The sequence below is a fragment of the Trichosurus vulpecula genome, chromosome 3 (genome assembly GCF_011100635.1).
Source record: "Trichosurus vulpecula isolate mTriVul1 chromosome 3, mTriVul1.pri, whole genome shotgun sequence".
Classification (NCBI taxonomy): Eukaryota; Metazoa; Chordata; class Mammalia; order Diprotodontia; family Phalangeridae; genus Trichosurus; species Trichosurus vulpecula.
Genome location: NC_050575.1, coordinates 428,242,359 through 428,269,592, shown reverse-complemented (window position 1 = coordinate 428,269,592; position 27,234 = coordinate 428,242,359). Strand labels below are relative to the sequence as shown.

The following is a 27,234-nucleotide window of genomic DNA, read 5'->3' as shown; positions in this document are numbered from 1 at the left end:
CTATAGAGAATTTCAATGGTGTGATATATTTCCTGGGATCACATTTCCACTTTGCTGGGGTTAAAGCTGAGGCAGACATATTCTCAACCTCTCTGCCTCCCAGAAATGGGTTGTAAAATACCAAAGCTGGTCCTGTTTGAGAATACAGGACCACCAACAACAAGATGCAAGTGAAGAGAAGAAGACAGAGAGGCTCCATGCAGCCCCTGCCTCCTCCAAACTCCCCAGATCTTTTCATATCTGTTGCACAGTTTCAGTCAGTGAAGTGGAGGCAGAAAGAGGTGAGAAGAACTGAGAGGTATCATTACTGGTCTCTTGAATTGAATTTAAGGGAGAACACAGATAAGAGTCATAGAGGGTTGCAATCTGCGTTGCTGGAGGGAACATCCCCATCAGTGAGATTACTGGTGCATCGAAGGATGTGGTGGGATCCAAGCAAAAGAAAAGTTGAAAAGTCTTCATATCTCCTCTTTCCTTCCCTGGAAGTGAGAAGTGCCTCAGAAAATAGCACAGAATCAAACAATTACCTTCAAGATGATAACTAATATATGGACAGGAAAGCATTTTTCTTGCAGGGGACTATGTCAATCCAGCCCAGCAGGTGCTGTTCCCTTGGGCCTCTTGCCAAAGGTGAGAGCTATTTTGTCACCCAGACCCGTTCGATGCAATTCTATTTGCAGCATCAGGGTTTGGTGTGAGATGGCCACCCTTTCTAGGTAACTTCATGCGTCCTGATTGGCCATCCTATGTAGTAGATGTTAATTAAAATTGCTCATCCAGAAAGGACCTGACAATTTTAATGGAGCTGCCAGCCTCAGTGGTGTCAGCCAGTCAATCTATAAGCATTTAGTAAGTGCCTACTATGTTTCAGGCACTGTTTTAAGCACTGAGGATACAAAGAAAGGTCCCTGCTTACAATCTAATGAGGAAGACAAGTAAACAAATATATACGAACAAGCTAGATTCAGGATAAATAGGAAATAATTAACAGAAGGAAGTCACTGAAATTAAGAAGGATTGAGAAAGGTTCCTGTACAAGGTATGATTTTAGTTGGGGCTTGAAGAAAGCCAGGGAAGCCACAAGGTAGGGATAAGGAGGGAGAGCATTCCAGGCATGGAGGACGGCCAGAGAAAATGCTTGGATTTGGGAGATGGAGAGTGTTCTTTGAGAAACATTGAAGAGGTCAGTGGCACTGGAGCAATGAGGATTTGGTAAGGGGAGGTTTAAGGGATAAGAAGATTGGAAAGATTGGGGTGGAGGGCTAGGCTATAGAGAACTTTGAACAAGATTTTGTATTTGACTTTAGAGGTGGTAAGGAGCTACTGGAGCTTATTGAGTATGGGGGTGACGTGGTCATATCTGCACTTTGGTGGTGGAACATAAGATGGTCCAGAAGAGAGGCTTGAGGCAGGCTGAGTCACAAGCAGGTTACTGTGATCGTCCAGGTGTGAGGTGATGAGGGCACCATTCTGGTGGCAGTGTCAGAGAAGGGGGGTATTTGAGAGATGTTGCAAAGGGGAAATCAACAGTGTCAGAGGTGTTAGTGTCAAACAGTTCTGCCTGGGAATAGCAATGACTGCCCTTCCCACCCCTGCTGTGACCACAACCCCACACAGTCCAGATCTAGGACCTTGATCTCTTTTGTAAAGAAAACCTCATTAGCAGAAATTCATCCTCATTCTTCACCTTCCCATCACATTCAGCTGTCCATCCAGGGCACCTTGCCATCTGTCCTGCTATGCATGTGCCTCTCCCCCTTGCTTCCTTCTCAACTCTTCCTCTGGACACAGGAATCAAATCAACAGTCACTTCTAGAAAGGGCCAGTCAATGGACTGCCTCCCTATGACTGCACTCATCCTCCTTGTGACTTTTGGACCAAAATGGCCGTCTCTGGCCACCACTCCCTGATATGCATGGCCTCTTCCTATCAGACTGTAATCTCCTGGAGGGTAGGGGCTGGCTCACTTTTTCTGTTTTAACTAGCAGGGCCTGATACTGTGCCTAGTGCATGGTAAGTGTTTAATAAAGGCTCTTTCTTTTTTTCTTCCTTCCCTCCCTCTCTCCTTCCCTCTCTTCTTAAAGCACTTTAGCTATGGTAGTGGTTTGCATTTATTAAGTGCCTATTATATGCCAGGTGCTATAAAATGGGCACCGGGGATATGAAAGCAAAAAGGAAAGAGCCCCACATGGAGGTTGCCCAAAGAACTGGAGAGAATGCACTTACTTCCATAAGGGGATCCTGTGGGGGAGCCATTCAAGAAGCCTGGGGAGCCCGGCACGCCCAGGTTGGCCATGGGCACGTTGCTGTATCCATTCATGCTGTTGCTGGACGTGCTGTAGTTGGACTGCTGGGGGGTGGAACTGGAGGAGTAGCCACGAGGAGAGATGCTGCTTGTGTTCCGGATGTAACCTGGGCAGGGGAAGGAGATGAGCGAGTGAAGCGGCAGGCCACACCCTAGGACCCCGGAGTCTGGCTGGGACACAACTGCATAGACACCATCATTTGGCTTCAGGGGCCTTTCTTCCCTAGCCCTTACCTAGGAGCATAAAAGAGACCTCACAGTCTATCACGCCCAACCTCCCAACTCACAGACGTTAAGTCTCAAGGTCCCACAGCTAGCTGGCATCTAATGTAGGCCTCGAACTCGGGACATCTGACTAAACCCAGTCCCCTGTTATTGTTCCCCTACTCCACTCAGATTCTTAGAATCTCCCTGCGCTGTAAGATACTAATGTCCAAGAGAATTTTAAGGTATTTGACCTTTCAGGGATACTTGAACAGGGAATGAAACCTTGAGCAATGGAACTGGGCTACAATGGTGGAATTTCAGGCATTGTTTAGTGGTAAGGATAGACATGGAGGAAAACGGAACCTTCTTGTCCTCCCTGAACATACCACCACCATCGCCCCTGTCAAATTCACCAAGTGTGAGCTCTGCTTATGTGTTAGCCTGGCTCTTTAAACACCCACTAGGATAACTGTCTCTGAAACCACACAAGGGATGAAACATGTCTAGGCCAAAAATAAATTGATGCCATTTGCTGAGAATTCAATTTCTAGTCTAGTGATTTGCCAGTTCCAGCCTGCTGGGTTATCACAAGAGGACCATCCTCTTAAAAGACGCAGTGTAACAAATAAGCAAACATACCATCTATGGACTGAGGAAACAATAGGTCTCATACACTTACTTTTGACTGTTTAAATATATACAGATGCTATTAAGATTACAAAACTGAAAATTCACTTGCAAGGGGCACTAAATTCAGAGCCATGATTCCCTCAAGCTGCTAGAGCTTTCCCTCTGAGGTTGTACGTTGTATCTGCTTTGTGTGGATCTTGTAAATCCCTATATAAGTGCATGAGGTCTTCCCATTAGGATATAAGTTACTTGAGGGCAGAGCCTGTAGCTTTGCTGTCCTCATAACCCCAGAGCCTGGCACATTGCCTGGCATTTGGCCAGTGTTGAATAAATGTCTGTTCATTGATTGATTGATGTTCTGTCTGCATCAACAGATAATAAAATTGCAGATACTAAACAACTGTCACTGCTTGGGGTCGGAGAAGTTTTTGTTGTTATAAAGGCATTCTCATATTCAACAAAGATGAGAAAGCTCTGCTCTAGCGCTTCCATCTTAATTTTCCCAAAGGAAAAGAAAAAATTCCAGCTGGAGGCCTTGACCCTCCCTTTTACTATAGGAACTGCCTAATTCATGGGATCCCTCCTGCAAAGCCCCTCTGCTTTTGGAATACTGCTCATGTGCCACCTCCTACCCAAGTCCTTTACTAATCTCTCTCCCCCAACCATTGTTTGTCTTCTCTCTGTCTTGAAATTACTTTGTATGTACTTTGTTCTTACTTATCTGTGGACATATTGTATCCTTCATTAGAATATAAGCTCTTTGAGGGCAGATACTATTTTTTTCTTCATATTCTCAGTATGTGTCATGGCACTTAACACGATTCAAGTTTCATCAATATTTGTTGAATTGAATCCCCATTCTGACCTCCAGCTGCTAGTCAAATTACTTTGAAAAGATTTTGTATGTATAAAGAGGTGTCCTCTACCACACCCCAATTATTATAATTACAAAAGGCCTACTAGACATCTCTACGGAATCGATTGATCAAAAGCATAAACAAGATGTTGCCAAGTCTTTAATCAATTTGGAGGTAGTGAAATATTTTGATCAGTGGATCAAATCAGATAACTCAGGAAATGTATTAGGATTGGAAGAATGAATCAGACATATTTTGGGATCTGTGTATGTTACAGCAGCCCAGCTTGGAATCAAGACTTCCAAGAGATTCTAAAAACCAGCCAATCTAGTTACTGATAACTGACCGGGGCAGGGGGCGGGGGGTGAGGATTGAATTCTCTCTCCTCTCCTCCTCTTCTCTTCTCCCTGTCCCCCAAGGTCTAGAGGACAACAGTGTGAACTTGGAAATAGCAGAAGATTATTTCACTATTGGAATCAGCAGCAGTATCCCCAGAACATAAGAGGCTGACCACACCATCTGCATTGGGAACTAAAACATGTCGAAGATGGCAGCTCCAGGGTTGACAAAGGCATTGACCCTTAGAGCCTAGCAAATAGCTACATCGAAGGGGGATGTCATGAGCATTCCACAAAGGGGAAAAAAGCACTTCTAGTGATTAAGAACTTTGATTTACCCCTTTGTCACACATACTAACTAAGCTTTTTCCTGGACTGGTATGTATTTATGGAAGAGTGCTTCCAAGACATTTGGAAGCATGCTTTATGCCAACATGATATCTCATCCATAAATACCCCTGCCTAAAAGCCAATTGAGTCTGGCTAGCCAATAATGAACAGACAACAAACCAGATTTGGGGGAGTAGGGAGAAGAGGTTATGTGAGACAGTACTAGAAGAACTTCACTGCCCTCCCTACCAATATGAGTGGGAATTGGAGAAATAGCCTTGAAGGGCAGGATACACATATAATTTTACTTACATGTGTACATGTTGTCTCCCCCAGTACAGTGTAAGCTACTAGAAGTGGGAACTCTTTTCCTTTTTGTTTTGGTAGTCCCGGCATTTAGCATAGTGCCTAGCACATAGTAGGTACTTAAAATTGGTTCAGTTTATGGAATGGAATAAATTGAGAAACACTCACCTATTGGGTTAAAATAATTGATTCAGAGGAAGATTACCTTGCCATTAATTGAGTCTTTTGGTTTCTAGGACAAGGAAAGAAACTGGTAGAATGAAAGGACAAGGGTATTTTAAACATCTTTTTTTTAGTGGTTAATGAAAAGTAATATATTAAATTCAGCCTGATCAAATAATGATAAGGTGTACCTGAAATAAGAAGCTGTCTCTCTATGTACTTTACATTTTCATTCACAAATCAGCTCAGACTTTCTCATCAGTTTGTATGTATGTATGCGTGTATGTGATTACACAGAGCCATGAGCTAACTAGCCCAGAGCTTTAACACCAAGATTCTCCAAGTACTGCTGTGTGATTGTGAGCCATGGGACACTATGGTATCTGAAGAATTAGTAATAGTGGTGAGTCCAAGATCAATGGAAAGATGAACGGTGAGTACAAAGTAGGGAGACGCAAGCCACCAAAAAGGATTTGTGAGTGATGAGTGTCAATAAAGACATCAAAGACATATATGGCATTCCTCCCTCCACTTAAAAAGGAGATGGGCTGGTCATATATCCAGAGGGATGGATAACACAGAGAGGAGCTAAATGCTAGAGGAATAGAGATGTTTTGGAAAGCCATGGACAAGAAATGTACCAAATAATAAAGCATGGGTAAGTTATGATTTATACTGATGTGAACAGTACTCACAAACATGAGATCGTGGAGCCTTTAAAATGTCTAAAGGGCATATCCCAAGTAAAACAGAGGACTATTCATTTAATCAGAGGCAAAGATGCTAAAAAAATCATGAGAGGGATCTTATAGGTCATCATTTCCAAGCTCCCTCATTTTAGCCCAGTACCTGGCACACAGTAGGTGTTTATTGAATTGCAGATGAGGAAATTGAGGTTCAAATAGTTGAACTGATTTACTCAAGGTCTCACACCTAGTATGTATCAAAGGCAGGAATTGAACTCAGGCCTCCTGATTCCAAAATCAGGACTCATTCTACTTTTCCATATTGCTTCTGGGTAAAATATATTATCCAGGAAATAGTTTAAAAAAGGAAGTGGGTTGGTCATATGGTAAGTGAGAGATAAGAGATAGACAGTTCAAGTGTCCAGATTAGTTATTAATATTCAATCCAACCAATGAAAGGTCTAATGACCCAATCTGGCTATCCTGACAAGAACGTGAGAAGAATCTATATTGTTATCGGTGGGAACTCCTTCCACAAATGCAGATGTCTATCCACCTACGATTTAGAACCTAAGTCTTATGGAGTTACCTGTAGTATACAGCAGTTGAGAAGCTGTCTGGGGGTCAAGCTTATTAGTGAGGGTCAGAGGTAGGCTTGGATGCTGTGTCTTTCTAACACCAACTCCAGTGTTCTCTTTATCACACAACACTGTTTCTGGTATTGGGTGTAGGACTTCCAAAACTGATCATCTATACAGTTTAAATATTTTTTCCAATCATGGTTATTTTGCATCCTCCTTCTTAACCTGTCTTATTGAAATTTTATTTTAAAATATATTTACTCCATGGATTCCACTTGACAAGGATATAATTGGTAAGTATGCGAGTTTATTGCTTTCCTCAGAAAGGGGCAACTCTCTCAATTGCATGATTGTGGTTCCTTTGATCTAGGCAGGATTCTTACCCCAATGCCTTATGAACTCAAGGCTCGTAGTAGCTAACCCTGAATTCCAGAGAAGCTATTACCTTGGTTGTTTCCCTGTGTGGACTCTGAGATGCTGACACCTAGTTGGCTGCCATAGGAGTTGATACCCATCATGCCACTGTGAGCTGGAGAGCTAGACAGAGCTGGGATCTGGCTGGGATTCCTTGGGACACTGTAGAGGGCCTCAGCAATGTCAGCAGCTCGCTTCAGAATGATGTCCTACAAGAAATTCCATGAGGTTAGTATTCTTTCCAGGAAAAGTCAGAATCAAGCAGGAGGCAAGAGGGAAGTGGTGGTCCAGGGGGAAAAGGTTTGGAATCTAACCTGGTTATTGTGTGGTGTTCCATAAAGGGCTTCCACTAAATCAGCCGCTCTTTTCAACAGCATTTCCTGGGGGAGAGATGGGGACAGTAACCAAATGGTGAGCATAGAGAGAGTAGCCCTCTCCACAGCCTTAAATGGTACAGATCCATCAAGTGCTGGCAACAACTAAAACTGTTAACCACGATGCTAAATATGTTGGTGGTAGACTGCTTTTAAAAATCATCTTTTGTTCTCTATTCTACTAAAAAGCCCATTGCATAATTCAACTCAACTCAGCGAACATTTAAGGACTTACTATGCTCTAACACATTATCATAATGTAGAAATAATTCTACTCCTCAATTCTACTCCTCCTTCAAAGAATTGACTCAACATCAATACCAGTAGACCCTTTGAAATCCTACCAAGATGGAGAGTTTTTGAATTGGATCCCTGTGTTGGAATGTTTGGTTGTGTTTGTTTCCCTGTATTTCTTCAAGCCATACCTCAAACCCAATCTTCTGTAAGAGGTCTGTTTGTCCCCAAGCCCTGGATGCCAGTGCCTTCCCCTCTGAGATTACCTCCCATCTACACTATATAAAATGTGTGTGCACCTAGCTTTTACATGTTGTCTTCCCCTTTAAATGGGAGCTACTTGAAGACTTTGCCTCTCTTTGTATCTCCAGTACTTAGCATAGTGACTATCATATAGCAAGCATTTAATACATATTTGACTCAACTAAGTATAAAGAGGCTCAAAAACATTCTATAGCTCCCTTTTGCTTCTAGAAAAAGACTTTTAATCCTCAGCTTAGCACTTAGAGCCTCCTGCTCTCTGGCTCCCATGTGCCTTTCCAGACTTATTTTATGGTAATTTCTCTCAAACATGGGATGGTCTAGCCAAATTGGCATATTAGCAGTTCCTTGAATTTGACACATCATTTCCCATTTTGGCATCTTTGCAGGACTTTCACCCCTACCCCCATGTCTGAATTTTACTTCCCCCTCACCTTTACCTATTTAGCATTCCCAGTGTTCTTCAAAACTCAGCTCAGGTGCCATCTTCTAAATTGACTTTTGTGATTCTCCCTGCCCCATTGTTAGTGCATTATCTCTCATCAAATTGTCTAGAGTTAATTACTGGTGTACATGTTGTACCCCTCTGATAGAAAGTAACACAAGGAAATGAATGCAGTTCCAGTTCTGTCTTTGTATTCTGAGCATCTAGCACAGTGCCTTGCAATAAGTGTTTTTCAAATTGAATTGAATTCAGATTGTAGACACATAGCTCTCGATCTAGAAGGAACCTTAGACACCATCTGGTCCAACATTTTAGGGATGCGGAAAACTAAGGTCAAGAGAAATTAAGTGACTTGCCCAAAGTCACACAGAAAGTAAGTGTCAGAGCTGGGATTTGAACCCAGGGCTCCTGATTCTGAATCCAGCACTTTTTCCATTGGAATTGAATTAATCAACAGAAAGTTAGCCACCAAAAAATTTTTATGGTGATAACAAATCATGAAGTGCTAAACATCAAGGAATGGAGAGATTGGTGATTCCATGGTGAAAGTCATCACACTATTGAATAACAAATCTCGAGGAACACTAAAGTATAATGTATTCCCCTCCAAAGAGTGTTGGGCTCCCCAGATACAAAATCATTTATGTTATGGGAAGGCTTCAGGAAAAACTGTGTGTGGCCAGGCAGGTTTTACCAAAGTGGGGAAAATGTATATCTGAAGCCATCCTGGACATAAATCAGACTGTCGGACCAATCCAGGGTTTTTAAGTGATTGATTGGCTAAAGCTCCATCCTCTAGTCTAGGAGCTATCCAGAGTTCTGAAATGGCTCTGGCACTGCCTTTTGTGAAATTTGATTCTAATAAAGATGAATTCTCTCAATAACACTCTCTCTTGTTTCTTGGAGGGGAGAGAGAGAGAGAGAGAGAGAGAGAGAGAGAGAGAGAGAGAGAGAGAGAGAGAGAGAGAGAGAGAGAGAGAGAGAGAGAGAGAGAGAAAGAGAGAGAGAGAGAGAGAGAGAGAGAGAGAGAGCACAATCAGTGATCCCTTTCCTCTCATTTTGTCTTTGCCACCTCCTGTTTTTCTTACAGCTTTTTAAATCACTATTAACCTATTTTATAGAAACCATTTATTTGTAAAGCTGGGGTTTTTCCAAGAGGAAAATAAAGGTGCATTAGAGAGGCAATTATGGGCTTCTAATTTTTCTCATGATACAGAGAAATAAGAACCTCACAATTTGATATCAGAATGTTTAAAGTTCCAATTTGGGGGAAAAATGAAATACCTCTCAGCAATTTAATGAGATAAAATAAATGTGATGAACTTTTTATATAAATCAAAGCTGAAATAACAAGCCAGGCCTTTATCAAGTCATTTTTCATAGGCAGACTTATCAAAGGGATGCATTTCATAGCAGATTTACACACAAGTATACCTTGCCCTGTGTTATATAGATATACCTTCACACAATTTTACCCAATGAATGTTATTTCACAATAATGTCACTAATATACCATAACCAAATTTCACAATTATAGCATCATTTGGACAATTGCCCAAGGCAAATAAGATGGCAGGTGATAACCTGAGCCAACTCGTGAGACCCAGTGGTGATAAGCCTAAGTATCAACTTTACCATTGCCCGCAGCATTCAACAAATTGTGTTCCAATGAAACCACTGAGACCCATGCAACAGTGTTTTGCCTCAAATTATATTTTCACAAAAATCCATAAACAACATTAAACAGAAGAAACTTGTACATATGTATGTAGGAGGAAGTGGAAATGATGCTGACCCCAACTGGAGTCATATGAGCTAAGTCTGAAATCTGGCTCTACCACTTTCTGCCACTATGACCTTAGGCAGATCATTCTCCTCTAGTTTTCTTCAGTGTAAAATAAGGAAGCTGCCTAGATGATTTCCAAAGAACCTTTCTACTCTAGATCTATGATCTTAAGTATTTGCTGGTTGATTATTCATAGGAATCCATGATCATAGGAGGAGACCTTAGAGGACATCCAGTCTAACCCTTTTATTATACAGATGAAGTAACAGAGACCCAGCTAGGACACATGCCTTTAATTCATCCTCCCTTGTCCACTTAATTTTGTGAAACTTGATTCTAATAAAGATGAATTTGTTGAGAACTGGAAAAAGATGTTAGAAGTTACTTAGTCCAATTCCATCATTTAACAAATGAAGAAACTTAGAGGCAGAGGGGTGAAGTTTCTTGTCCAAAGTCATGCTGGTAGGAAGTGGGAGAAGCAGAATTTGAAATGAAGTCATCTGACTCTAAATACAACATGCTTTCCTGATAATTGATGCATAAATAGAAAATGTTAATATGCTACGGGACCATTGGATTTCAAAGAATTCACTTTGATAAAGTGAATTGTCTTTTGCAAAGATTAATCTAATTGATATAATTTGCAACTGTATTTTCGGGTGTCAGGTTTTTTGGTGGGGTGTGTGTGTGTGTGTGTGTGTGTGTGTTTAGCACATCCCAGAAGTACATTTCAAAATTAAGCTTTATCAGTGGAACATTTTGTGCACACTCAACACCTATATCCCAAAGAAAACCCAAGAGAATCTTTGCAGCCAAGCTTCAAAGCCTATTTAGAATGAAGGGAGTTTGTTTTCATATGCATCTCATTTCACTAAAATACCATAAAATGGTATTTAACACATCAGCCTCCAGAGTGATTTACCTTAGCTAGTCTTTCTGGATCTCCAGGATGCCTCGGGATGACTTTCTGTAATCTCTGGAAGCCATAGTCTATGGTAGGTTCATTTAATGCTGAAAAAGAAAAGTCCCAATTCCTGAGTATATGTCCTGGTTATTAATCAAACCTTCTTAAAAATATTTTTAAAGGGCTGTCACAGTTACTGGTATTAGCAGAATGACACAAATGCTTCCGATAGTGGAAGCATTCTTGGCGCTATTATTACTTAGCTTAGTTATTTCAAACTACCAAGAAAAGGAGGAAACATTTAATGATAACAAAATGGAAAGATGAGTCAGTTGAGTTTGGGAGGGGGGATGTAGATATGAGCTAAAGCTGCTGGCCATCTGTGATTTGCACATGAGATGAGATGTCAGAGAAAAGGTGCCATCAAAGATACACATAGCCCCAAAAGGAGGTTCGTCGTCCACCTTTGTGAGAGATGGAGAGAACCACTGAACAGTCTCAGGGCTGCACTAGGAACTCTGAAAGACTGAATATTGAAAGAACCCTGGAAGGGCCTTAATATACTTACAGGTGCTTAAGGAACGAAGTAGATAAGAATCACACAGGACAAGAAGGCCTGGATGGGTTGGAATGGCTCTCCTGTTCACTGTACATACCGTCTATGTACCAAGTTATTTGCATGTTGTCTCCCCACTTAGAATGTAAACTCTATGAAGGAAGGAGCTTTTTTGCCTTTATTTGTATTTCTAGCACATAGCACAGTGTCCGACACATAGTAAGGGCTTAATAAATGCTTGTTGACTGACACCAGCTCAAATGCCAGCTCTGATGCGAGGATTTTAGCATTCCTCCCTTCACCCCTAAATTACTTTATGTGTATTTTTTATTTTCTTTCCTGCATCTATGGTGAATCATTCTTCCCTCCAGTAGAAAGGAGGCTTTGTATCTCAAGCACCAAACATAGATCCTGACAAGTAGTAGACACATCATAAAATCTTTTTAAACAAAATTTAATTGAATCCATAAAATTATGGATAGATCAAAGAATAAAAATATAATTTTCCCCCTTGTATAAAAATTTTGATTGCTCTCATGCCTCATTTGATACTCAAAGCAGTTTAATTTTAAGAGTTACTTATTAGGGGGCGGAGCCAAGATGGCGGCTGGTAAGCACGGACTAGAGTGAGCTCCGTACCCAAGTCCCTCCAAAAACCTATAAAAATGGCTCTGAACCAATTCTAGAACGGCAGAACCCACAGAACAGCAGAGGGAAGCAGCGCTCCAGCCCAGGACAGCCCGGATGGTCTCTGGGTGAGCTCTATTCCACACGGAGCTGGGAGCTGGGAGCTGGGAGCTGGGAACGGAGTGGAGCAGAGCCCAGCCTGAGCGGCGTGGACGATCCAGACCGGAAGCCGGGCGGAGGGGGCCCTAGCGCCCTGAATATGTGAACTGCGGCAGTTACCAGACCCCTCGACCCACAAACACCAAAGACTGCGGAGAAGGTTAGTGGGAAAAGCTGCGGGAGTGGAAGGAGTTCGCGGTTCGGCTTCCAGCCCCGGGGGCAGCGGAGGTGGGGCAGCTACAGCTGTTGTTACTTCCGGCTCCAGGCCCACCTGGTGGGAGGAATTAAGTGGCGGATCGCAGCAGGGGTGCACAGCCTGCCGAAGATCTGAGCCCAGTCTGGACTGGGGGTCCTTGGGGAAGGAGGAGTGCGGCTCTGACAGAGCTGGCACCTCCCCCCCAAACGTAGAACATAGAACTCTGTAATCTACAAGCAGTCACACCCCACTGAAAAACTCAAGGGTCAAGTTAGTTAGTTGGGAATATGGCCAGGACGCGAAAACGCGCCCAGATTCAGTCTCAGACTTTGGATTCTTTCTTTGGTGACAAAGAAGACCAAAACATACAGCCTAAAGAAGACAACAAAGTCATAGAGCCTACAACCAAAGCCTCCAAGAAAAACATGAACTGGCCCCAGACCATAGAAGAACTCAAAAAGGATTTGGAAAAGCAAGTTAGAGAAGTAGAGGAAAAATTGGGAAGAGAAATAAGAAGGATGCGAGGAAAACCATGAAAAACAAGTCAATGACTTGCTAAAGGAGACCCAAAAAAATACTGAAAAATACACTGAAGAAAACAACACCTTAAAAAATAGACTAACTCAAATGGCAAAAGAGCTCCAAAAAGCCAATGAGGAGAAGAATTCCATGAAAGGCAGAATTAGCCAAATGGAAAAGGAGGTCCAAAAGACCACTGAAGAAAATACCACTTTAAAAATTAGATTGGAGCAAGTGGAAGCTAGTGAATTTATGAGAAATCAGGATATTATAAAACAGAACCAGAGGAATGAAAAAATGGAAGACAATGTGAAATATCTCCTTGGAAAAACCACTGACCTGGAAAATAGATCCAGGAGAGATAATTTAAAAATTATTGGACTACCTGAAAGCCATGATCAAAAAAAGAGCCTAGATACCATCTTACAGGAAATTATCAAGGAGAACTGCCCTGATATTCTAGAGCCACAGGGCAAAATAGAAATTGAAAGAATCCATCGATCGCCTCTGCAAATAGATCCCAAAAAGAAATCTCCTAGGAATATTGTTGCCAAATTCCAGAGCTCCCAGATCAAGGAGAAAATACTGCAAGCAGCCAGAAAGAAACAATTTGAGTATTGTGGAAACCCAATCAGAATAACCCAAGATCTGGCAGCTTCTACATTAAGAGATCGAAGGGCTTGGAATGCGATATTCCGGAGGTCAATGGAGCTAGGATTAAAACCTAGAATCACCTACCCAGCAAAACTGAGGATCATGTTCCAAGGCAAATATGGACTTTCAATAAAATAGAGGACTTTCAAGCTTTCTCAGTGAAAAGACCAGAACTGAATAGAAAATTTGACTTTCAAACACAAGAATCAAGAGAAGCATGAAAAGGTAATCAAGAAACGGAAATTGCAAGGGACTTACTAAAGTTGAACTGTTTTGTTTACATTCCTACATGGAAAGATGATGAGTATGATTCATGAGACCTCAGTATTAGGGTAGTTGAAGGGAATATGCATATATATATATATATGCATATATATATATATGTTTAAGTATATATATAAGTGAATGTGTATGTATGTATGTATCTATGTGTATATGTATGTATGTGTATGTATGTGTATATATATATATATGTAAAAGAGAGAGAGCAGACACAGGGTGAGTTGAGGATGAAGGGAAGATATCTAAAAGAAATAAAATGAAATTAAGGGATGAGAGAGTAACATACTGAGAGAGGGAGATAGGGAGAGATAGAATGGGGTGGATTATCTCGCATAAAGGTGGCAAGAGGAAGCAGTTCTATGGGAGGAGGGGAGAGGGCAGGTGAGGGGGGAATGAGTGAACCTTGCTCTCATCAGATTTGGCCTGAGGGGGAATACCATACATACTCAGTTGGGTATCTTACCCCACAGGAAAGAAGAGGGAGGAAGATAAAAAAAAAATAAAAGGTGGGGGGATGATGGAGTGGAGGACAGATGGGGGTGGAGGTAATCAAAACAAACACTTTGGAAAGGGGACAGGGTCAAGGGAGAAAATTCAATAAAGCGGGATGGGTTGGGAAGGAGCAAAATGTAGTTAGCCTTTCACAACATGAGTATTGTGGAAGGGTTATACATAATAATACATGTGTGGCCTAGGTTGAATTGCTCAACTTCTTAGGGAGGGTGGGTGGGAAGGGAAGAGGGAAGGGAATTTGGAACTCAAAGTTTTAAAATCAGATGTTCAAAAACAAAAAAACTTTTTGTATGCAACTAAAAAATAAGATACACAGGCAATGGGGCGTAGAAATTTATCTTGCCCTACAAGAAAGGAAGGGAAAAGGGGATGAGAGGGGAGGGGGGTGATAGAGGGGAGGGCTGACTGGGGAACAGGGCAACCAGAATATACGCCATCTTGGAGTGGGGGGGGAGGGCAGAAATGGGGAGAAAATTTGTAATTCAAACTGTTGTGAAAATCAATGCTGAAAACCAAATATGTTAAAGAAATAAATTGCATTTAAAAAAAAAAAAAAAAGAGTTACTTATTAGAATAATAGATTTCATGTTGGAAAAGACCTTATAGGGCATCTAGTATAACCCTCTCCTCCTCCTCTTCCTCCTCCTCCTCATCCTCATCATCATCTTCGTCATCTTCGTCATCATCATCATCACCATCATCATCGCTACGTCTCACTTTCTTGTAAACACAATAAGCTTTTGTTATTTCTCCCTCCTGTTTTTCTCTCTTTTTTTACATGTGCTTTTCCACCTGGGCAGTTTTTTTCCTGGTTCTTGTCAATTCAATGAAACCAGCATTTTCTTATAGTATCTGTTATTTCTTGTACTGTACTAGGCACTAGGGATGCAAAGACCAACATAAATCATAGCCCCTGACCTCAGAGAGCTTATACTCCATTGGAAGGTGGGAGTGGGGGAAAGTACCACGTGCAGAAATGAAGACAAAATGTTTACAAAATGAATACAAAGTTATTTCTGGGGGTGGGAAGAGGCATTTACATTTGGGGTAAATGAGAAAATTCTCATGCATTCATAGATGGGCCAGCATTTGTGCTGGCTCAAGGAATCTTTATGCCCAAGATCCTGCATCATCGTTCTTCCTTATCCCCTTTCCCATTTAACCAGGCCCCAAAAACTCTCTCTTTGCAGCCATGGTTTGGCCTTTTGTTTTTATTTTCCCCCACAAGCTTACCTGCTGCTTTAAGAAGTCTTTCTCAATAGTACATTAAGAGACCATATATATCTGAGCCTCCTCCTTCTTACAACCATCTCTTATTTGGGGCAGTCTCACCCACTTATGACTTTGTATTGGCTTTCACCAGAATCTCAGAATGATCCTACAAGGTACGGAGGTTTTGTGTTGTTTTGTCTCATTTTGAAGATGAAAATACTGAGTGTCAGTGAGGTTCTGGGGTTCATTCAAGGCCACGCAGCAAATTTGTCAAAGAGCTGAGCTGAAAACCCAGGTCCCCAAAGCTACGTTCAGTAATCTTTCTACAACACCATGTGCCATTGTTGGCCAAGAGGACCATGGCCCCTGAACAGGTTTAGGAACTAGATACAGAAAACCAACAATGGGAAACATGTCTTCCTCAAGCATATAATCTTTCATTACTTACTCAAGGCAGAAATTTCTGAAATAAAGGGCATGTTTAAGACCAAAGAAATGCCTACCCAAGTTGAATGCCTATAAGTTAAAGATAGAGTGAAGAGAGGAAACTTGTAAGCTGGCATCCCCAAATCCTCCCTGCCTAACAATGTGCAATGTCAACAGTCCCTTATTGTCTCCATTTACTCACCTGTACAACAGGTACAGTCAGAATAGGGATCAATTGAGACAGTAAGAGGCCAAGGTTTTGTCCTAGTTGATGACATGGAAAGGAGGGAAATGCACTTCTTCCCTATGGTGAATGGTCCAGAGAAAACCATCTTCGTGTATCACACTTCGAGTGTGATCTTATTAGCCTAATGTAATGATGGAAGGGACCTAGAGGCCATCAAATCTTCCTACATCATCTTAGAAATTAGGGAACTGAGGCCCAGAAAGGTTAAATGATTTGCACTAGGTTGAGTTGGATTGAGCTGGTAGTATATCCCTATTTATTAGCCAGTAAACAAGCTCTAAATGTACCCACTATGGAGAGAGCAGCAAGGCATGTACTTTAGAAATTCTATCAAAAACCAAAGTCATAATCATGGAACTTAAAGGTGCAGGGGTCTTAGAGATCATCTACTCCAATTCCCATTTTCCAGAGAAGGAAACTGAGGCATAGAGAGAGAAAGTGATTTGTCGAAGACTACAAAGACCATAATGGGATTCAAACTCACGTCCTCTGATTCTAAACCCATTCTACCACACAGACTTACACACCACCATTTAGGGTAGCAACTTCAGGGGCACAGAATGATCACCCTTCTTTAGACCAAATTCAGGTTAATAAAGTGTCTGATAGAAGTGTAGACAGGAGCCTAAGAGACTCTGATCCATCTATGCTATCTATCCCTGCATAATCCCGCATCAATGGATAGGATCAGACTGTAAACTTCTTGAGGACAGGAATTATACATTGTATAATCTTAGGAAATTCATTCAACCTCTCTTGGACCAATTTTACTCTTCAGAAAAATGAGAGAGCAGTGCTCAATTTTTTAAGGTATCTTTTAGCTTCGACATTCTGTGGTTTTTGTGATTGATTTTTCCCCCCACTGAATTGATTGAGGGAAAAATCAGCCTAAAGAACCATTTGTCTTGATATCCTATAAATGTTCAGTGTTCATTTCCACCACTTGGCATGTCTAAAACCAACTTTCTAGTCTTAGTATTGTACTCCATTTTGGTAAGAGAGTACCCAAGAGAAGTATAAGGAAACCTTCAGTTACTAAAGTCCAACTATATCATTGCCTGCCACAATCAACACCAATGTACAACCTCTCCTTGGTCCTTTCTTCTTGGTAAGTGGTGCTCATGATTGCAGCACCATGTCTGATGGGCACCAGAAGAGAAAAGATTGCATTGCAAAAACCCAAAGTGAATTGGAATCATGCCCCAAACTATAAGCTGTATTTATCTATGTCTTTCTTTAGTAACATAGCATTAAGGTAAAAGGTCATCTCCCCACTGAAATATATTTTATATTTACTTTTTTATTAAATAATTATGGCATGGCATGAAGTTAAATATTACAGAAGCTAATCAGGAGGGAATTCAATCGAGCAAACCCCGACCTGAGAATTTCGTCTTTGCTATACATAGAATGTCTTAATCCTCCACTGGGAGCCATTCGGGTTTACTTAAGGAGTTTAATAATACACATTTCAACTGCCACAGAATCTAAATCCCATTTGGATCAGCTTTGAAAAACTTTCATCAATACCTTGAGATTTCATAATAATTCTCCTGAGGCCCAGGATCTCATGTGTCATTTTATCTTCAGATTGTGGGTCTGATTATTAGCTTACTTACATACCTTGAGTCTGGCCAATAGATAGAAACTGTAAGAATTATGTTTGGGTAGTTTTGTTTTTAACCACAACATTTTCAACTAAAAATATCTAATGGGAACCACCATATCTATAGCTTGTGAAAAAATCTGGGCTGGACCATGCCCAATATTAATTTTTTCAAAAAAGGAAAAATTGTATAATTTTTTGGAAATTGTTTCTCAAATAGAAGCCATGAAAGCCTCTGCCATAGTGATGGACCTCGAATCAGGAGGACTAGGTTTGGATACCACTTCAAACACTATGTAGCCACATGGAAGTTATACAGCCCTTGGAGTTACATAGGGTTAATAACACCTGGACCACCCATTCCTCAAAGTTATTGTGAGGAGAGTGTTTTGAAAAATGAAAAGCTTTAGAGAAAAGTGGAAGATGATTATTTTTAGAGGAGCTTTTTGGTAACTATACTGCCAGGCACTAGGGTCTGAGAGAATGCTTGCTTACTGAATTACATTGTCTCAGCCTCAGTTGTATCATCTGTAAAAGGAGAGTATTGGACTAGACCACCTCAGGCATATGGTGTGACACTTTATGGCCCAAACTCCTCCATCATTATCCCACTAAATACACTTTTTGATCCTATGAATCAATTAGTAAATAGTCATTTGCTCCAACCTGTTATGGTACTCTCCTTCAGGTAACAGGGAAGTGAGAGGAGAATCACGAGAACACAGAAATTAGAAAAAGAAAGGAACATAGAAATCACAGTATCTTACTTAGAGCTAGAAGGGACCTCAGAGCCCATCTTATCCCAGAATCACCAAAATGGAGCTTTAGAAGCAACCTCAGTGGTCATCTTGTCTAATTCATTCATTTTACAGAAAAGGAAATGGTCCCAGAGAGATGAAGTAATTGGCCCAAGGTCACATAATTAGGAAGCAGCAGAACTGGGGTCTGGACCCAGATTCCCCAACACCAAACCCAGGGCTCTTTCCTCAACAACACGTATATATAAATTTATATACATATATGTATGTATGTACGTATGTATGTATGTATGTATACTGAGCCTTGGTGCTTCTTCTAGCAGAAGGGTCAGAGGCAAGAATTTTATCCCCAAGAGCTTTATGGGGGAAAAAATGTGAGGCCTGTCTAAGAGAACAAAACCCACTTCGACAAAAATACTGCACCTCCCCTGAGGCTAGTGACGATAAATTTAGGAATTGAAAATTTTGCATTAAAGGGATCTGAGAGGAGAAAGAGGAAGAAGTGGGATAGTAGATGGTCAACTGGCCAGTCTCCATCACGAAAGGAAGTGGGGTACTGTAGAAATGAGATGGGTTTATTGGCAGAGACATAGGAGTCTGAATCCCAGCTAAGTTGTATGACCTTGGGAAAGTCATTTGTCTTCTCTCCAGACCACCTATAATGAGGCTTGATGTTCTCTAAGGTCCCCTCCAGCTTCAAATCATAAACTTAGGGTTGGGAAGGACCTTCAAGATCTTAGGGTTGTTGTTCTCTAGAACAAATCGCCAAACCCAAAAAGGTTTCAGAAATAAACGTATTTGGTCATTTGGCCGGGGAGAGAAGCATAGTCTAGTCTTCTCATTTTATAGGTGAAGAAATGGAGAAAGTGGAGTGATTTACCCAAGGTTGCTTAGGCTACAAATGGGAAAAGTCAAATTTAAACCCAGAACTTTGGACCCCAAATCCAGTGTTTTTATCGATGTACCAGGTAATCATGGTGTGGGGATGAGAGCAGAGGGCTAGATGACTGGCCATCTGGACTCCAGTCCCCATTGGGTCCAGGATTGTGTCTTCCTTAGACTGTATTTCTCCTCCAGGATGTAACACTCAACAAAGCGAGTACTTGATAAATGTTTGTTGTAGGAAGGCTCTTGATTCCCTCACTTATTTACTATGCACATGACCTTTGGTAAGTTATTTAGTTTGGGCCTCAGTTTCCTCACTTATAAAATGGTTGAGTATGCTTGGACAACTTCAAATTTTTCTGCTTCTATAGTCCTATGATCCTGTTTAGACAAGGACAAAAGGAAATGGCACTGTTGTCCTTCCCCATTCCATCGGGGGAAAAAATTCTATGGTATGATTAGAACATTACAGATAATGACCACGAGTAGGCGGTGACCACTAGCTCCTTGTCTGGACCATCACATTAGGCAGTCTCTCCTGGAACAGATGAGGATGCCGTTAGGTTTGAAATCTTCCATTTTTCAGAAGATGTACATCTCCTCACCCTAATCCCATTGGGTATTAATGGCAGAAAATTTTTTCTGCTGGTTTTGGGGAGATTATATCTAAGCACTTTATTAAGAGGTAGTATCCATCTTGTGGACAGAGCAATGAGGATGTGAGTCAAACACCTGCAGGGCACAAGTGAAAGATTAGATGGAAGCCTTTGATATTTAATTTTAAATGAAATATTAATTTAATATTTAATTACGCTTGGGGGTCAGGAAAGAGTGCAGTGGCAAGGCAGGGTGTTTGAAGAAGCCCTTAATATACACAGTTAAGGAGACAACTGTAAAAATTAAAGATAAATTTCAAGGGTAAATCTAAATGCCACCACGGAGCTATTCCACGTGTCCTCCCGCTCCCCATAATGTGTATTTAGAATATTAGAGCTGAGTGCGCAGAGCTGTTAAGAAGCTGTCTGCCACTCAGCTAGAGAAGCCCTCCTCCTTTCCCCATTCTGGGGCTGCCAGTAGGGCCATCTCAACCGAAATGATACATCTGAATTTCACATGGGGGGGCCACTGGCAAACCCAGGACAGCAAAAGGGCTGTTGCTTCCACCTGCTTCCAGTTTGAGGAGGGAACAATTGTCCTCAGGCTGCCTTTTGATGTTTGATTTGGGTGTTTTTAACTAAGAAATAGATTCATTTCTTAAATAGTTTTTTTAATGCAGGGTAATTTTTTTAAAGAGAAAGAGAGAAGGGCTGTTGGATGAGCCTTTTGCATTTTAGATTCAGTTCTTATGTAAAGTTTTTAAAAATCTACAGCAATTTTTGGTTTATAGATCACAACAGAAACCTTCATTTCAGTATTTCAAAGGATTGCATTCTCGATGGGTATACTTTCTGCAAGGATGCAGGTCACAGCCCATTTACCATCTTATCCTGCGAGACTTGCCCATGTCCTTCCCTAAGTCCAACCAATCCTCTGTGGCCTTTCGCATATCCTTTCACATCCTGTAGGTATCATGCAGTCACATCTGTCCAATGTTATCCTAATTCTCACTACACTGCTTCTCCACCACACATTTCCTGAATGTTGCACAACTTTTTTTCTGTATGCGCCATCATTGGCACTATGTTGCAGTTTCCTTCAGAACACCATATGCCCCTCCACTGCTCTCTGGGTCACTTACTAATTAGATTCTTTGGGTAGAGTTGTTTAATGATTCATAGATGTAGAACATTAGCAGAATCATAGAATTTCAAGGCTACCTCCTCAATATCTCCCTCTCCCAGATTCTTAGTGAGTGGCATAAGTGGTTTCCCAGCCTTTTCCTGAAGATGTCCAATGAGAATGAATCCATAGCCTCTTATGGCAGCCAAAATTTCACTTTTGGACAGCTCAAAGCTTGAACTGTCTCTGAAATCCTGGAATAATTTAACACTCAAAACTCCAACAAAGCAGCAGAAGGACCAATCCAGTTAGTCCCTCCAGAAGTGGGCAAAGCCCAATTTTAACATAAGATCTGAAGTCCAGAAGAAGACTGGAAGAATGAGGGGGAATAAAATAATGCCACCATGCAGAGCTATTACAGTAACAGTGGTGCTCAAGACACAAATCGACAAGAAGAGAATGACTCCAAAATATCTACAAGCAAAGCCTCAAAGGAAAACACAGCTTGGGCAGAAATTTGACTAAAATCCCTGGAAGAAATAAAACAAGAGTTTTAAAATATTTTTATAAATGGAATGAGGGCTCTAGAGGAAAAATTAGAAAAGAAGTGAAAGCTATGGAGGAAAGAATTGGAAAGGGAATTAACAGCTTGGAACGAGAGGAATAAAATGTTACCCAAGCAACAAATTCCTTCAAAATTAGTATGAATCAAATGGAAGTTAATGGTTCCATGACACAATATGAAATATTAAAACACAGTTTAAAAACTGAAAAAATAAAAGAAAATATCCTATATCCTATCATATCATGGCAAGACAACTGACTTAGAAAAATCAGTTAAGAGAGATGATTTAAGGATTATTGAACTATCTGAAAGCCATGACCAAAAAAAAGATCCTAGACACATTTCAAAAGATAATAAAAGGGGGCAGCTAGGTGGTGCAATGAGTAGAGCACTGGCCCTGGAGTCAGGAGGACCTGAGTTCAAATTCGGCCTCAGACACTTGACACACATACTAGCTGTGTGACCTTGGGCAAGTCACTTAACCCCAATTGCCCAGCCAAAAAAACCCCAAAAGATAATAAAAGAAAACTGCCCAGATCTCTTAAAACCAAAGTTCAAAGTAGAAATAGAAAGAATCTACCAGTCACTTCTTGAAAATCTCATAATGAAACACCCAGGAACATTACAAGCAAAATCCAGAACCTCCAGGTTAAAAAACAAACTGCAAATAAATAGAAAGAAAGAACTCAAGTTCTGAGGATCCAGTCAGGATCTCACAAGATTTACCAGCCACCAAGCTTATAATCAAGAGCAACATGCCCAGCAAAACTTATATAATCTGAAAGGATAGAAAAGGAACCTTTCAACAAGAGCATTCTCAAGCATTTCTGATGAAGAAACCAGAGCTGTAAAGAAACTTTGAAGTGAAAATAAAAGAATTTAGAGAAAGACAAAATGGCAGATGTGAGAAGTAAGCATAGGGGACTAACAAGGATAAATTCTTTATATATCCCCTCAGAACCCTCTCATGATCAGGGGACATAGTGGGAGTCTAACTAGACAGAGGGCCTAGGAATGGTTCTGTTATGTTTTGATGATTTTAATAGATGAATGGAAATGGAGGGGAAGAGGACTATACTAGGAAAGAAAAGAGAGAGAAGGGATGTGGGAAATTATCTTACATAATACCGAATCAACACCAAAATATAAGAAAGGATAAATATAAAGAGTTGCTACAGCCCCAAACCAACCTATTCAAACAAACTATCAATGCTGAAATATGACAAATGGATAAAGGAAAGACATTGACACCAAATATCACCATTTCTAACAGAAGTATAACTAATGTAAAAGAAATCACATCAAGGAGGTCAAAAGAGTCCCCCCAAAACATCTCAGCCAGCAAACCTTTGATCTTCTTGACAAGAAGAAAGAAATGTTAGTCAAAGGCAATATCCATTTATAATATAAACAAATTTTCAAAGTATCATGTAGGAGTTGGATGTTGTTTGCCTTTCTTAGTTCCCCAGCACTTATCATGGTGCTCAGCACATAGTAGGTGCTTAATAAATGCTTACTGACTCATACAGATGCCCCTTGCCAAAGACAGTTAAAAGGAGGTGCAAAGGTAAGATAGGAATGGCAAAGTTAGTACTTGTAGCAGGTTATATTTTAAATTGTGCTCTGTTGCCCCTGCTGTCCTGCACTTCTAATTCTGAGGGGGAAATATGAGAATTGAGTAGAGAAAGGGCTTGGCCACTGATGACCTGTGTAACCTTGGGCAGGTCAGCTCACATCTCGGCCCCATTTTCTCTCAATTTTCCCCTCATGAGGCGCTTAAACTAGACGGCCTCTGGGGTCCCTTCCAGCATTAAATCTGTGAACCTCTGAGCCAATGTGGGCAACATTGGTAGAGGTCTGGCCTCAAAGCCAGGAAGACCTGGGTCCACATCTTGCCTCGGACATGTACAAGCTATGAGACTTGGCATGTCATTTAAGCTCTCAATATTCTGGGCAATTCTTTCATGCTAAATTGGAGAGGAGGTGCAACCTACATTGGGGAGAAGGTATCCTCACTAGGAATTTCCCTACAACAATGAAATCCCAAGTCTAGGCTTTCTCCACATGATCCTAAGGATCTTTCTCTGGCTCTTGCCTAAGGTGACAATCTGTCTCCATTTTCCTCAACTCACAAAAGTAGGGGAGACTTTTTAAGTTGGTGGGGGAGACTTTAGGTACAGCCCTGAGTATCCATAAGCCTGGGGTAAGGGGGTAAATAATAATAAACCAACCCCTTTCTCAAGCAATAGCTAGAGGCATCCTATCAAATGGTGGTGTGAGAAAAAACAGCTCCATGATATCATGAGTGGGAAGAAAACATGTCATTTTCAGAGGTGGGTTGTTGTTCCTCCAGCCCTTGGCATCAGCAACACCAACCACCTCAGGGAGCTGATTACTCCAGTTTGGCTAATTGCAGCAGGTGAGGCTAAAATTAATGGTGACGGCTCATTATGGTGGCACTTCTCAGCATAGACACTGTCAGTGCTGGGGGCACATAGTGGGGGGTTGAGCTTCCCCAAGTAACTCCTCCAAAATGTCTTTCCAAAAGGATTCCTTCTGAAGGATTGAAGGATGAAGACTCATCTGAGACTCCAGGTTACCTCCCCCTCTCCCCAAATCTGATTAGGTAGCTCTTCCAACAGTTCCACACAAGGCCCTAACTCCAAAGAGCAGGATTATTTTTTCTTTTTTTCAAGCACGCTGGAGAGGAAATTGGATTCTGAGTCAGAGGAACTGGGTTTGAATCTCAATCTTTAATTTGCTTAGCTATGTGAACTTAGGCAAAGCCTCAGGGTCCACTGTGAAATAATGGGGGGGTGGACATGATGACATCTAATGTGACTTCAATAAAATCTATGATTTTATACTCCTGTGAACCTCTTTGTGCCTTAGTTTCCTCAGCTGTAAACTAAGGGGGCTGGGCTAGATGAGCTCCAAGATTCCATCTAGATCTAGACCTATGGCACCATGAGCCTCTCCGTGTCTCATTTCTGAATCTATAACAGTGTTGCGCTCAATGATCTCTAATGTCTCTTCTAACTCTAACTGTACAGTTCTATGAGCTAAATGAGCTTACATATTTGGTTGATAATCCCCAGTGCCTTAATGATGATCAGAATTACAGTCACAGAACCTCAGAGTTTTAAGGCTCGCAGCTTTAGAGGTGGAAGAAGCCTTTGAGGCAATCTAGAGTCCAACACCCTCATTTCACAGCTGAGAAAAGTGAGACGTGGGGAGGTCTACAGTGTAAGGATGGGGTCAAAACCACCCTGCCCCATTTTAGCCTTGATACCTTAACTTGGTGGGAACACGTCTTAATCAATTAATCACTCACAGACCTTAGACTAAGTGCTAAAAGGCCTTTTGAACTGGAATCGTGTTTGGATAGATGGAGGAAACTTGGCCATACCCCAGGGATCATCTATAAATTCTCAAACAAGTTGAGAAAGGGATAGAATTCCAGAAACTGGAGCAAGTGTGGCTTTCCTGCACATGGGTAAGGAAGAACCACCTTGGGGGGAGGGGAGAGGGAGGCCTCAAGTTTGGCCTCGGCCAAATATCCTCTCCTGTATTCCCTCCCCAACCAAAAATATAAATATTTTAATATATCTGTTAATAAATATATGTATGTATATATGTATGTATATATGTGTATATATAATATATATACAATATACATATATAATATATATACAAATATATATATTTGGCCAGAGGAAGCCCTCATGAACCTCAAAGGGTCCAAAAGGTTTTAGACTTCCTATTTTCCCATCAGTATCCTATGGGTGTCCCTGACCAGCTAGCAGCAACGTCTGCATTGTAAGCTAAGGACAGACCCCACACAGATTGCCTCCACTTATGGGGAACTTTTGGATCATCCCATGAATGGGAGAAAAGAACTTTCAGAGACTAGGACCTATGGGTTACTCCTTTGTCACTGTGCCCTCTAAACTTGGGCCTACCTTACCATGGGCTTTCTAGGTACTTGTAAGAAAGTGTGTCCCAGATATTAGATGGGCTGTTTGAGGGAACTGCCTAGCTCCACTCTACCATCTTAGCAAACCCCTTCCTAAAAGCTATTTAAGGCTAAATGATTCTATTAATACTCAACTGGAAACCTGCTAGCAAGATCTGGGTCCATGAGATTCATCTGCGAGAATGGGTGTCAGAATAAGGATTGTCAGAGCTTATGAGGGCTCCAAAGTATCATAGAAACAGATGGGCAGTTTGAAGGGACCTGAAACGTCATCTAGGTCAACCCCCTCATTAAGCTGGTAAGAAAACTGAATAAGAGAAGGGATAGGTTTTGGTCACAAGTCCTCTGACTCCAAATCTAGCATTTACTAGTCAGTCAACAAATATTTCTTAAGTGCTGACTATGTGTCACACACTGGGCTAAGTTCTGAGCATGCAAAGAAGGGCAAAAAACCTCACTTTTCCACTGGATTAGATCCTTAATGACCACCTAATCCAACCCATAGCTGAAGAATCCCCTCTTCAACAGCTCTGGCGAGGGCTCATAAAGCCACCCAATGAGGGAGAATAGACCACCTCCAGAGGCAGGCCATCCCATTTTGGACGGCTCTAATGGGTAGGCAGTTTTTTCCTGGCCTCAGGGGCAAATCCATCTCGACAATTCCCACCTCAGTTTTTTATATGAGTCTTCCGGTCTTCCCGCCATCTTGGTTGCCCTCCCGTGGCCATATTTGTTTGGACACTGTAAATCTTCCTCCCACAGGGGACCCTGATATTAAGAGAGGGGCAGGAACCTCAGTGGGAAGGCACCAAGGGCTGATAAAATCCATCCCTGAAGAGGTGATGATCAGGGACTTGTGAGATTCTTTCTATAGTAAGGGATCTGAGCACTTCAAATAGCCATGTTTGGTGCCTCCATCAGGAATAACAGCTCAGGTTATATAAAACTTTAAGGTTTACAAAGCACTTTGTACACGTTACTTTAAATGAGCCCCACAATACTCCTATTGGCCCCTTACTCAAGCCTCTCCCTCCTCAATTATCTTGTATTGACCTCTCTGTTTATATACTGTGTTCACCCCCAACCTCTAGAAATTCCTTGAAAGCTAATACCCTTTTTTCTTCATTTTTTGTGTGTCCCTGACACATGCAAAGTACTTGTTCATTGACTAATAAAGGCTTATTGGCTTGGTAGAGCCATCATAACCTGTGGTTGTACCATGACCTTCGTGAGTCCAGGAGGCTGGCACTCTAGGTAGGATTCTCCCCATTTCACTGGTAAGCAGTAGGAGGCATGGAACTAAGTGACTTGCCCTTGGTTACAATCCAGTGTCAGAGGCAGGATTCAAACCCAGGTCTCTCCTGACACCATATCCAACCCTTTCTCCATGGCACCCCACTGCTCCTCGCACATTATTCCCAGTTCCCTCCCAACTCTTCCCATTTTACTCTAGGACTATCTGATTCAATACATTCGAGGCCCTAATCTGACCTAGGTCAGCAGAAGGTTCCTAC

At 41.5% G+C, this 27,234-nt stretch overlaps 1 protein-coding gene across 1 annotated transcript in view; it reads right to left on the bottom strand.

The window, feature by feature from the left end:
• Positions 1-27,234, bottom strand: part of EBF2 (EBF transcription factor 2) — a 202,334-nt gene that overhangs the window by 14,313 nt on the left and 160,787 nt on the right. The window contains 4 exon segments of the mRNA XM_036750741.1: positions 2,227-2,412; positions 6,848-7,025; positions 7,131-7,196; positions 10,839-10,927. Coding sequence (XP_036606636.1) covers positions 2,227-2,412; positions 6,848-7,025; positions 7,131-7,196; positions 10,839-10,927 — 519 coding nt within the window.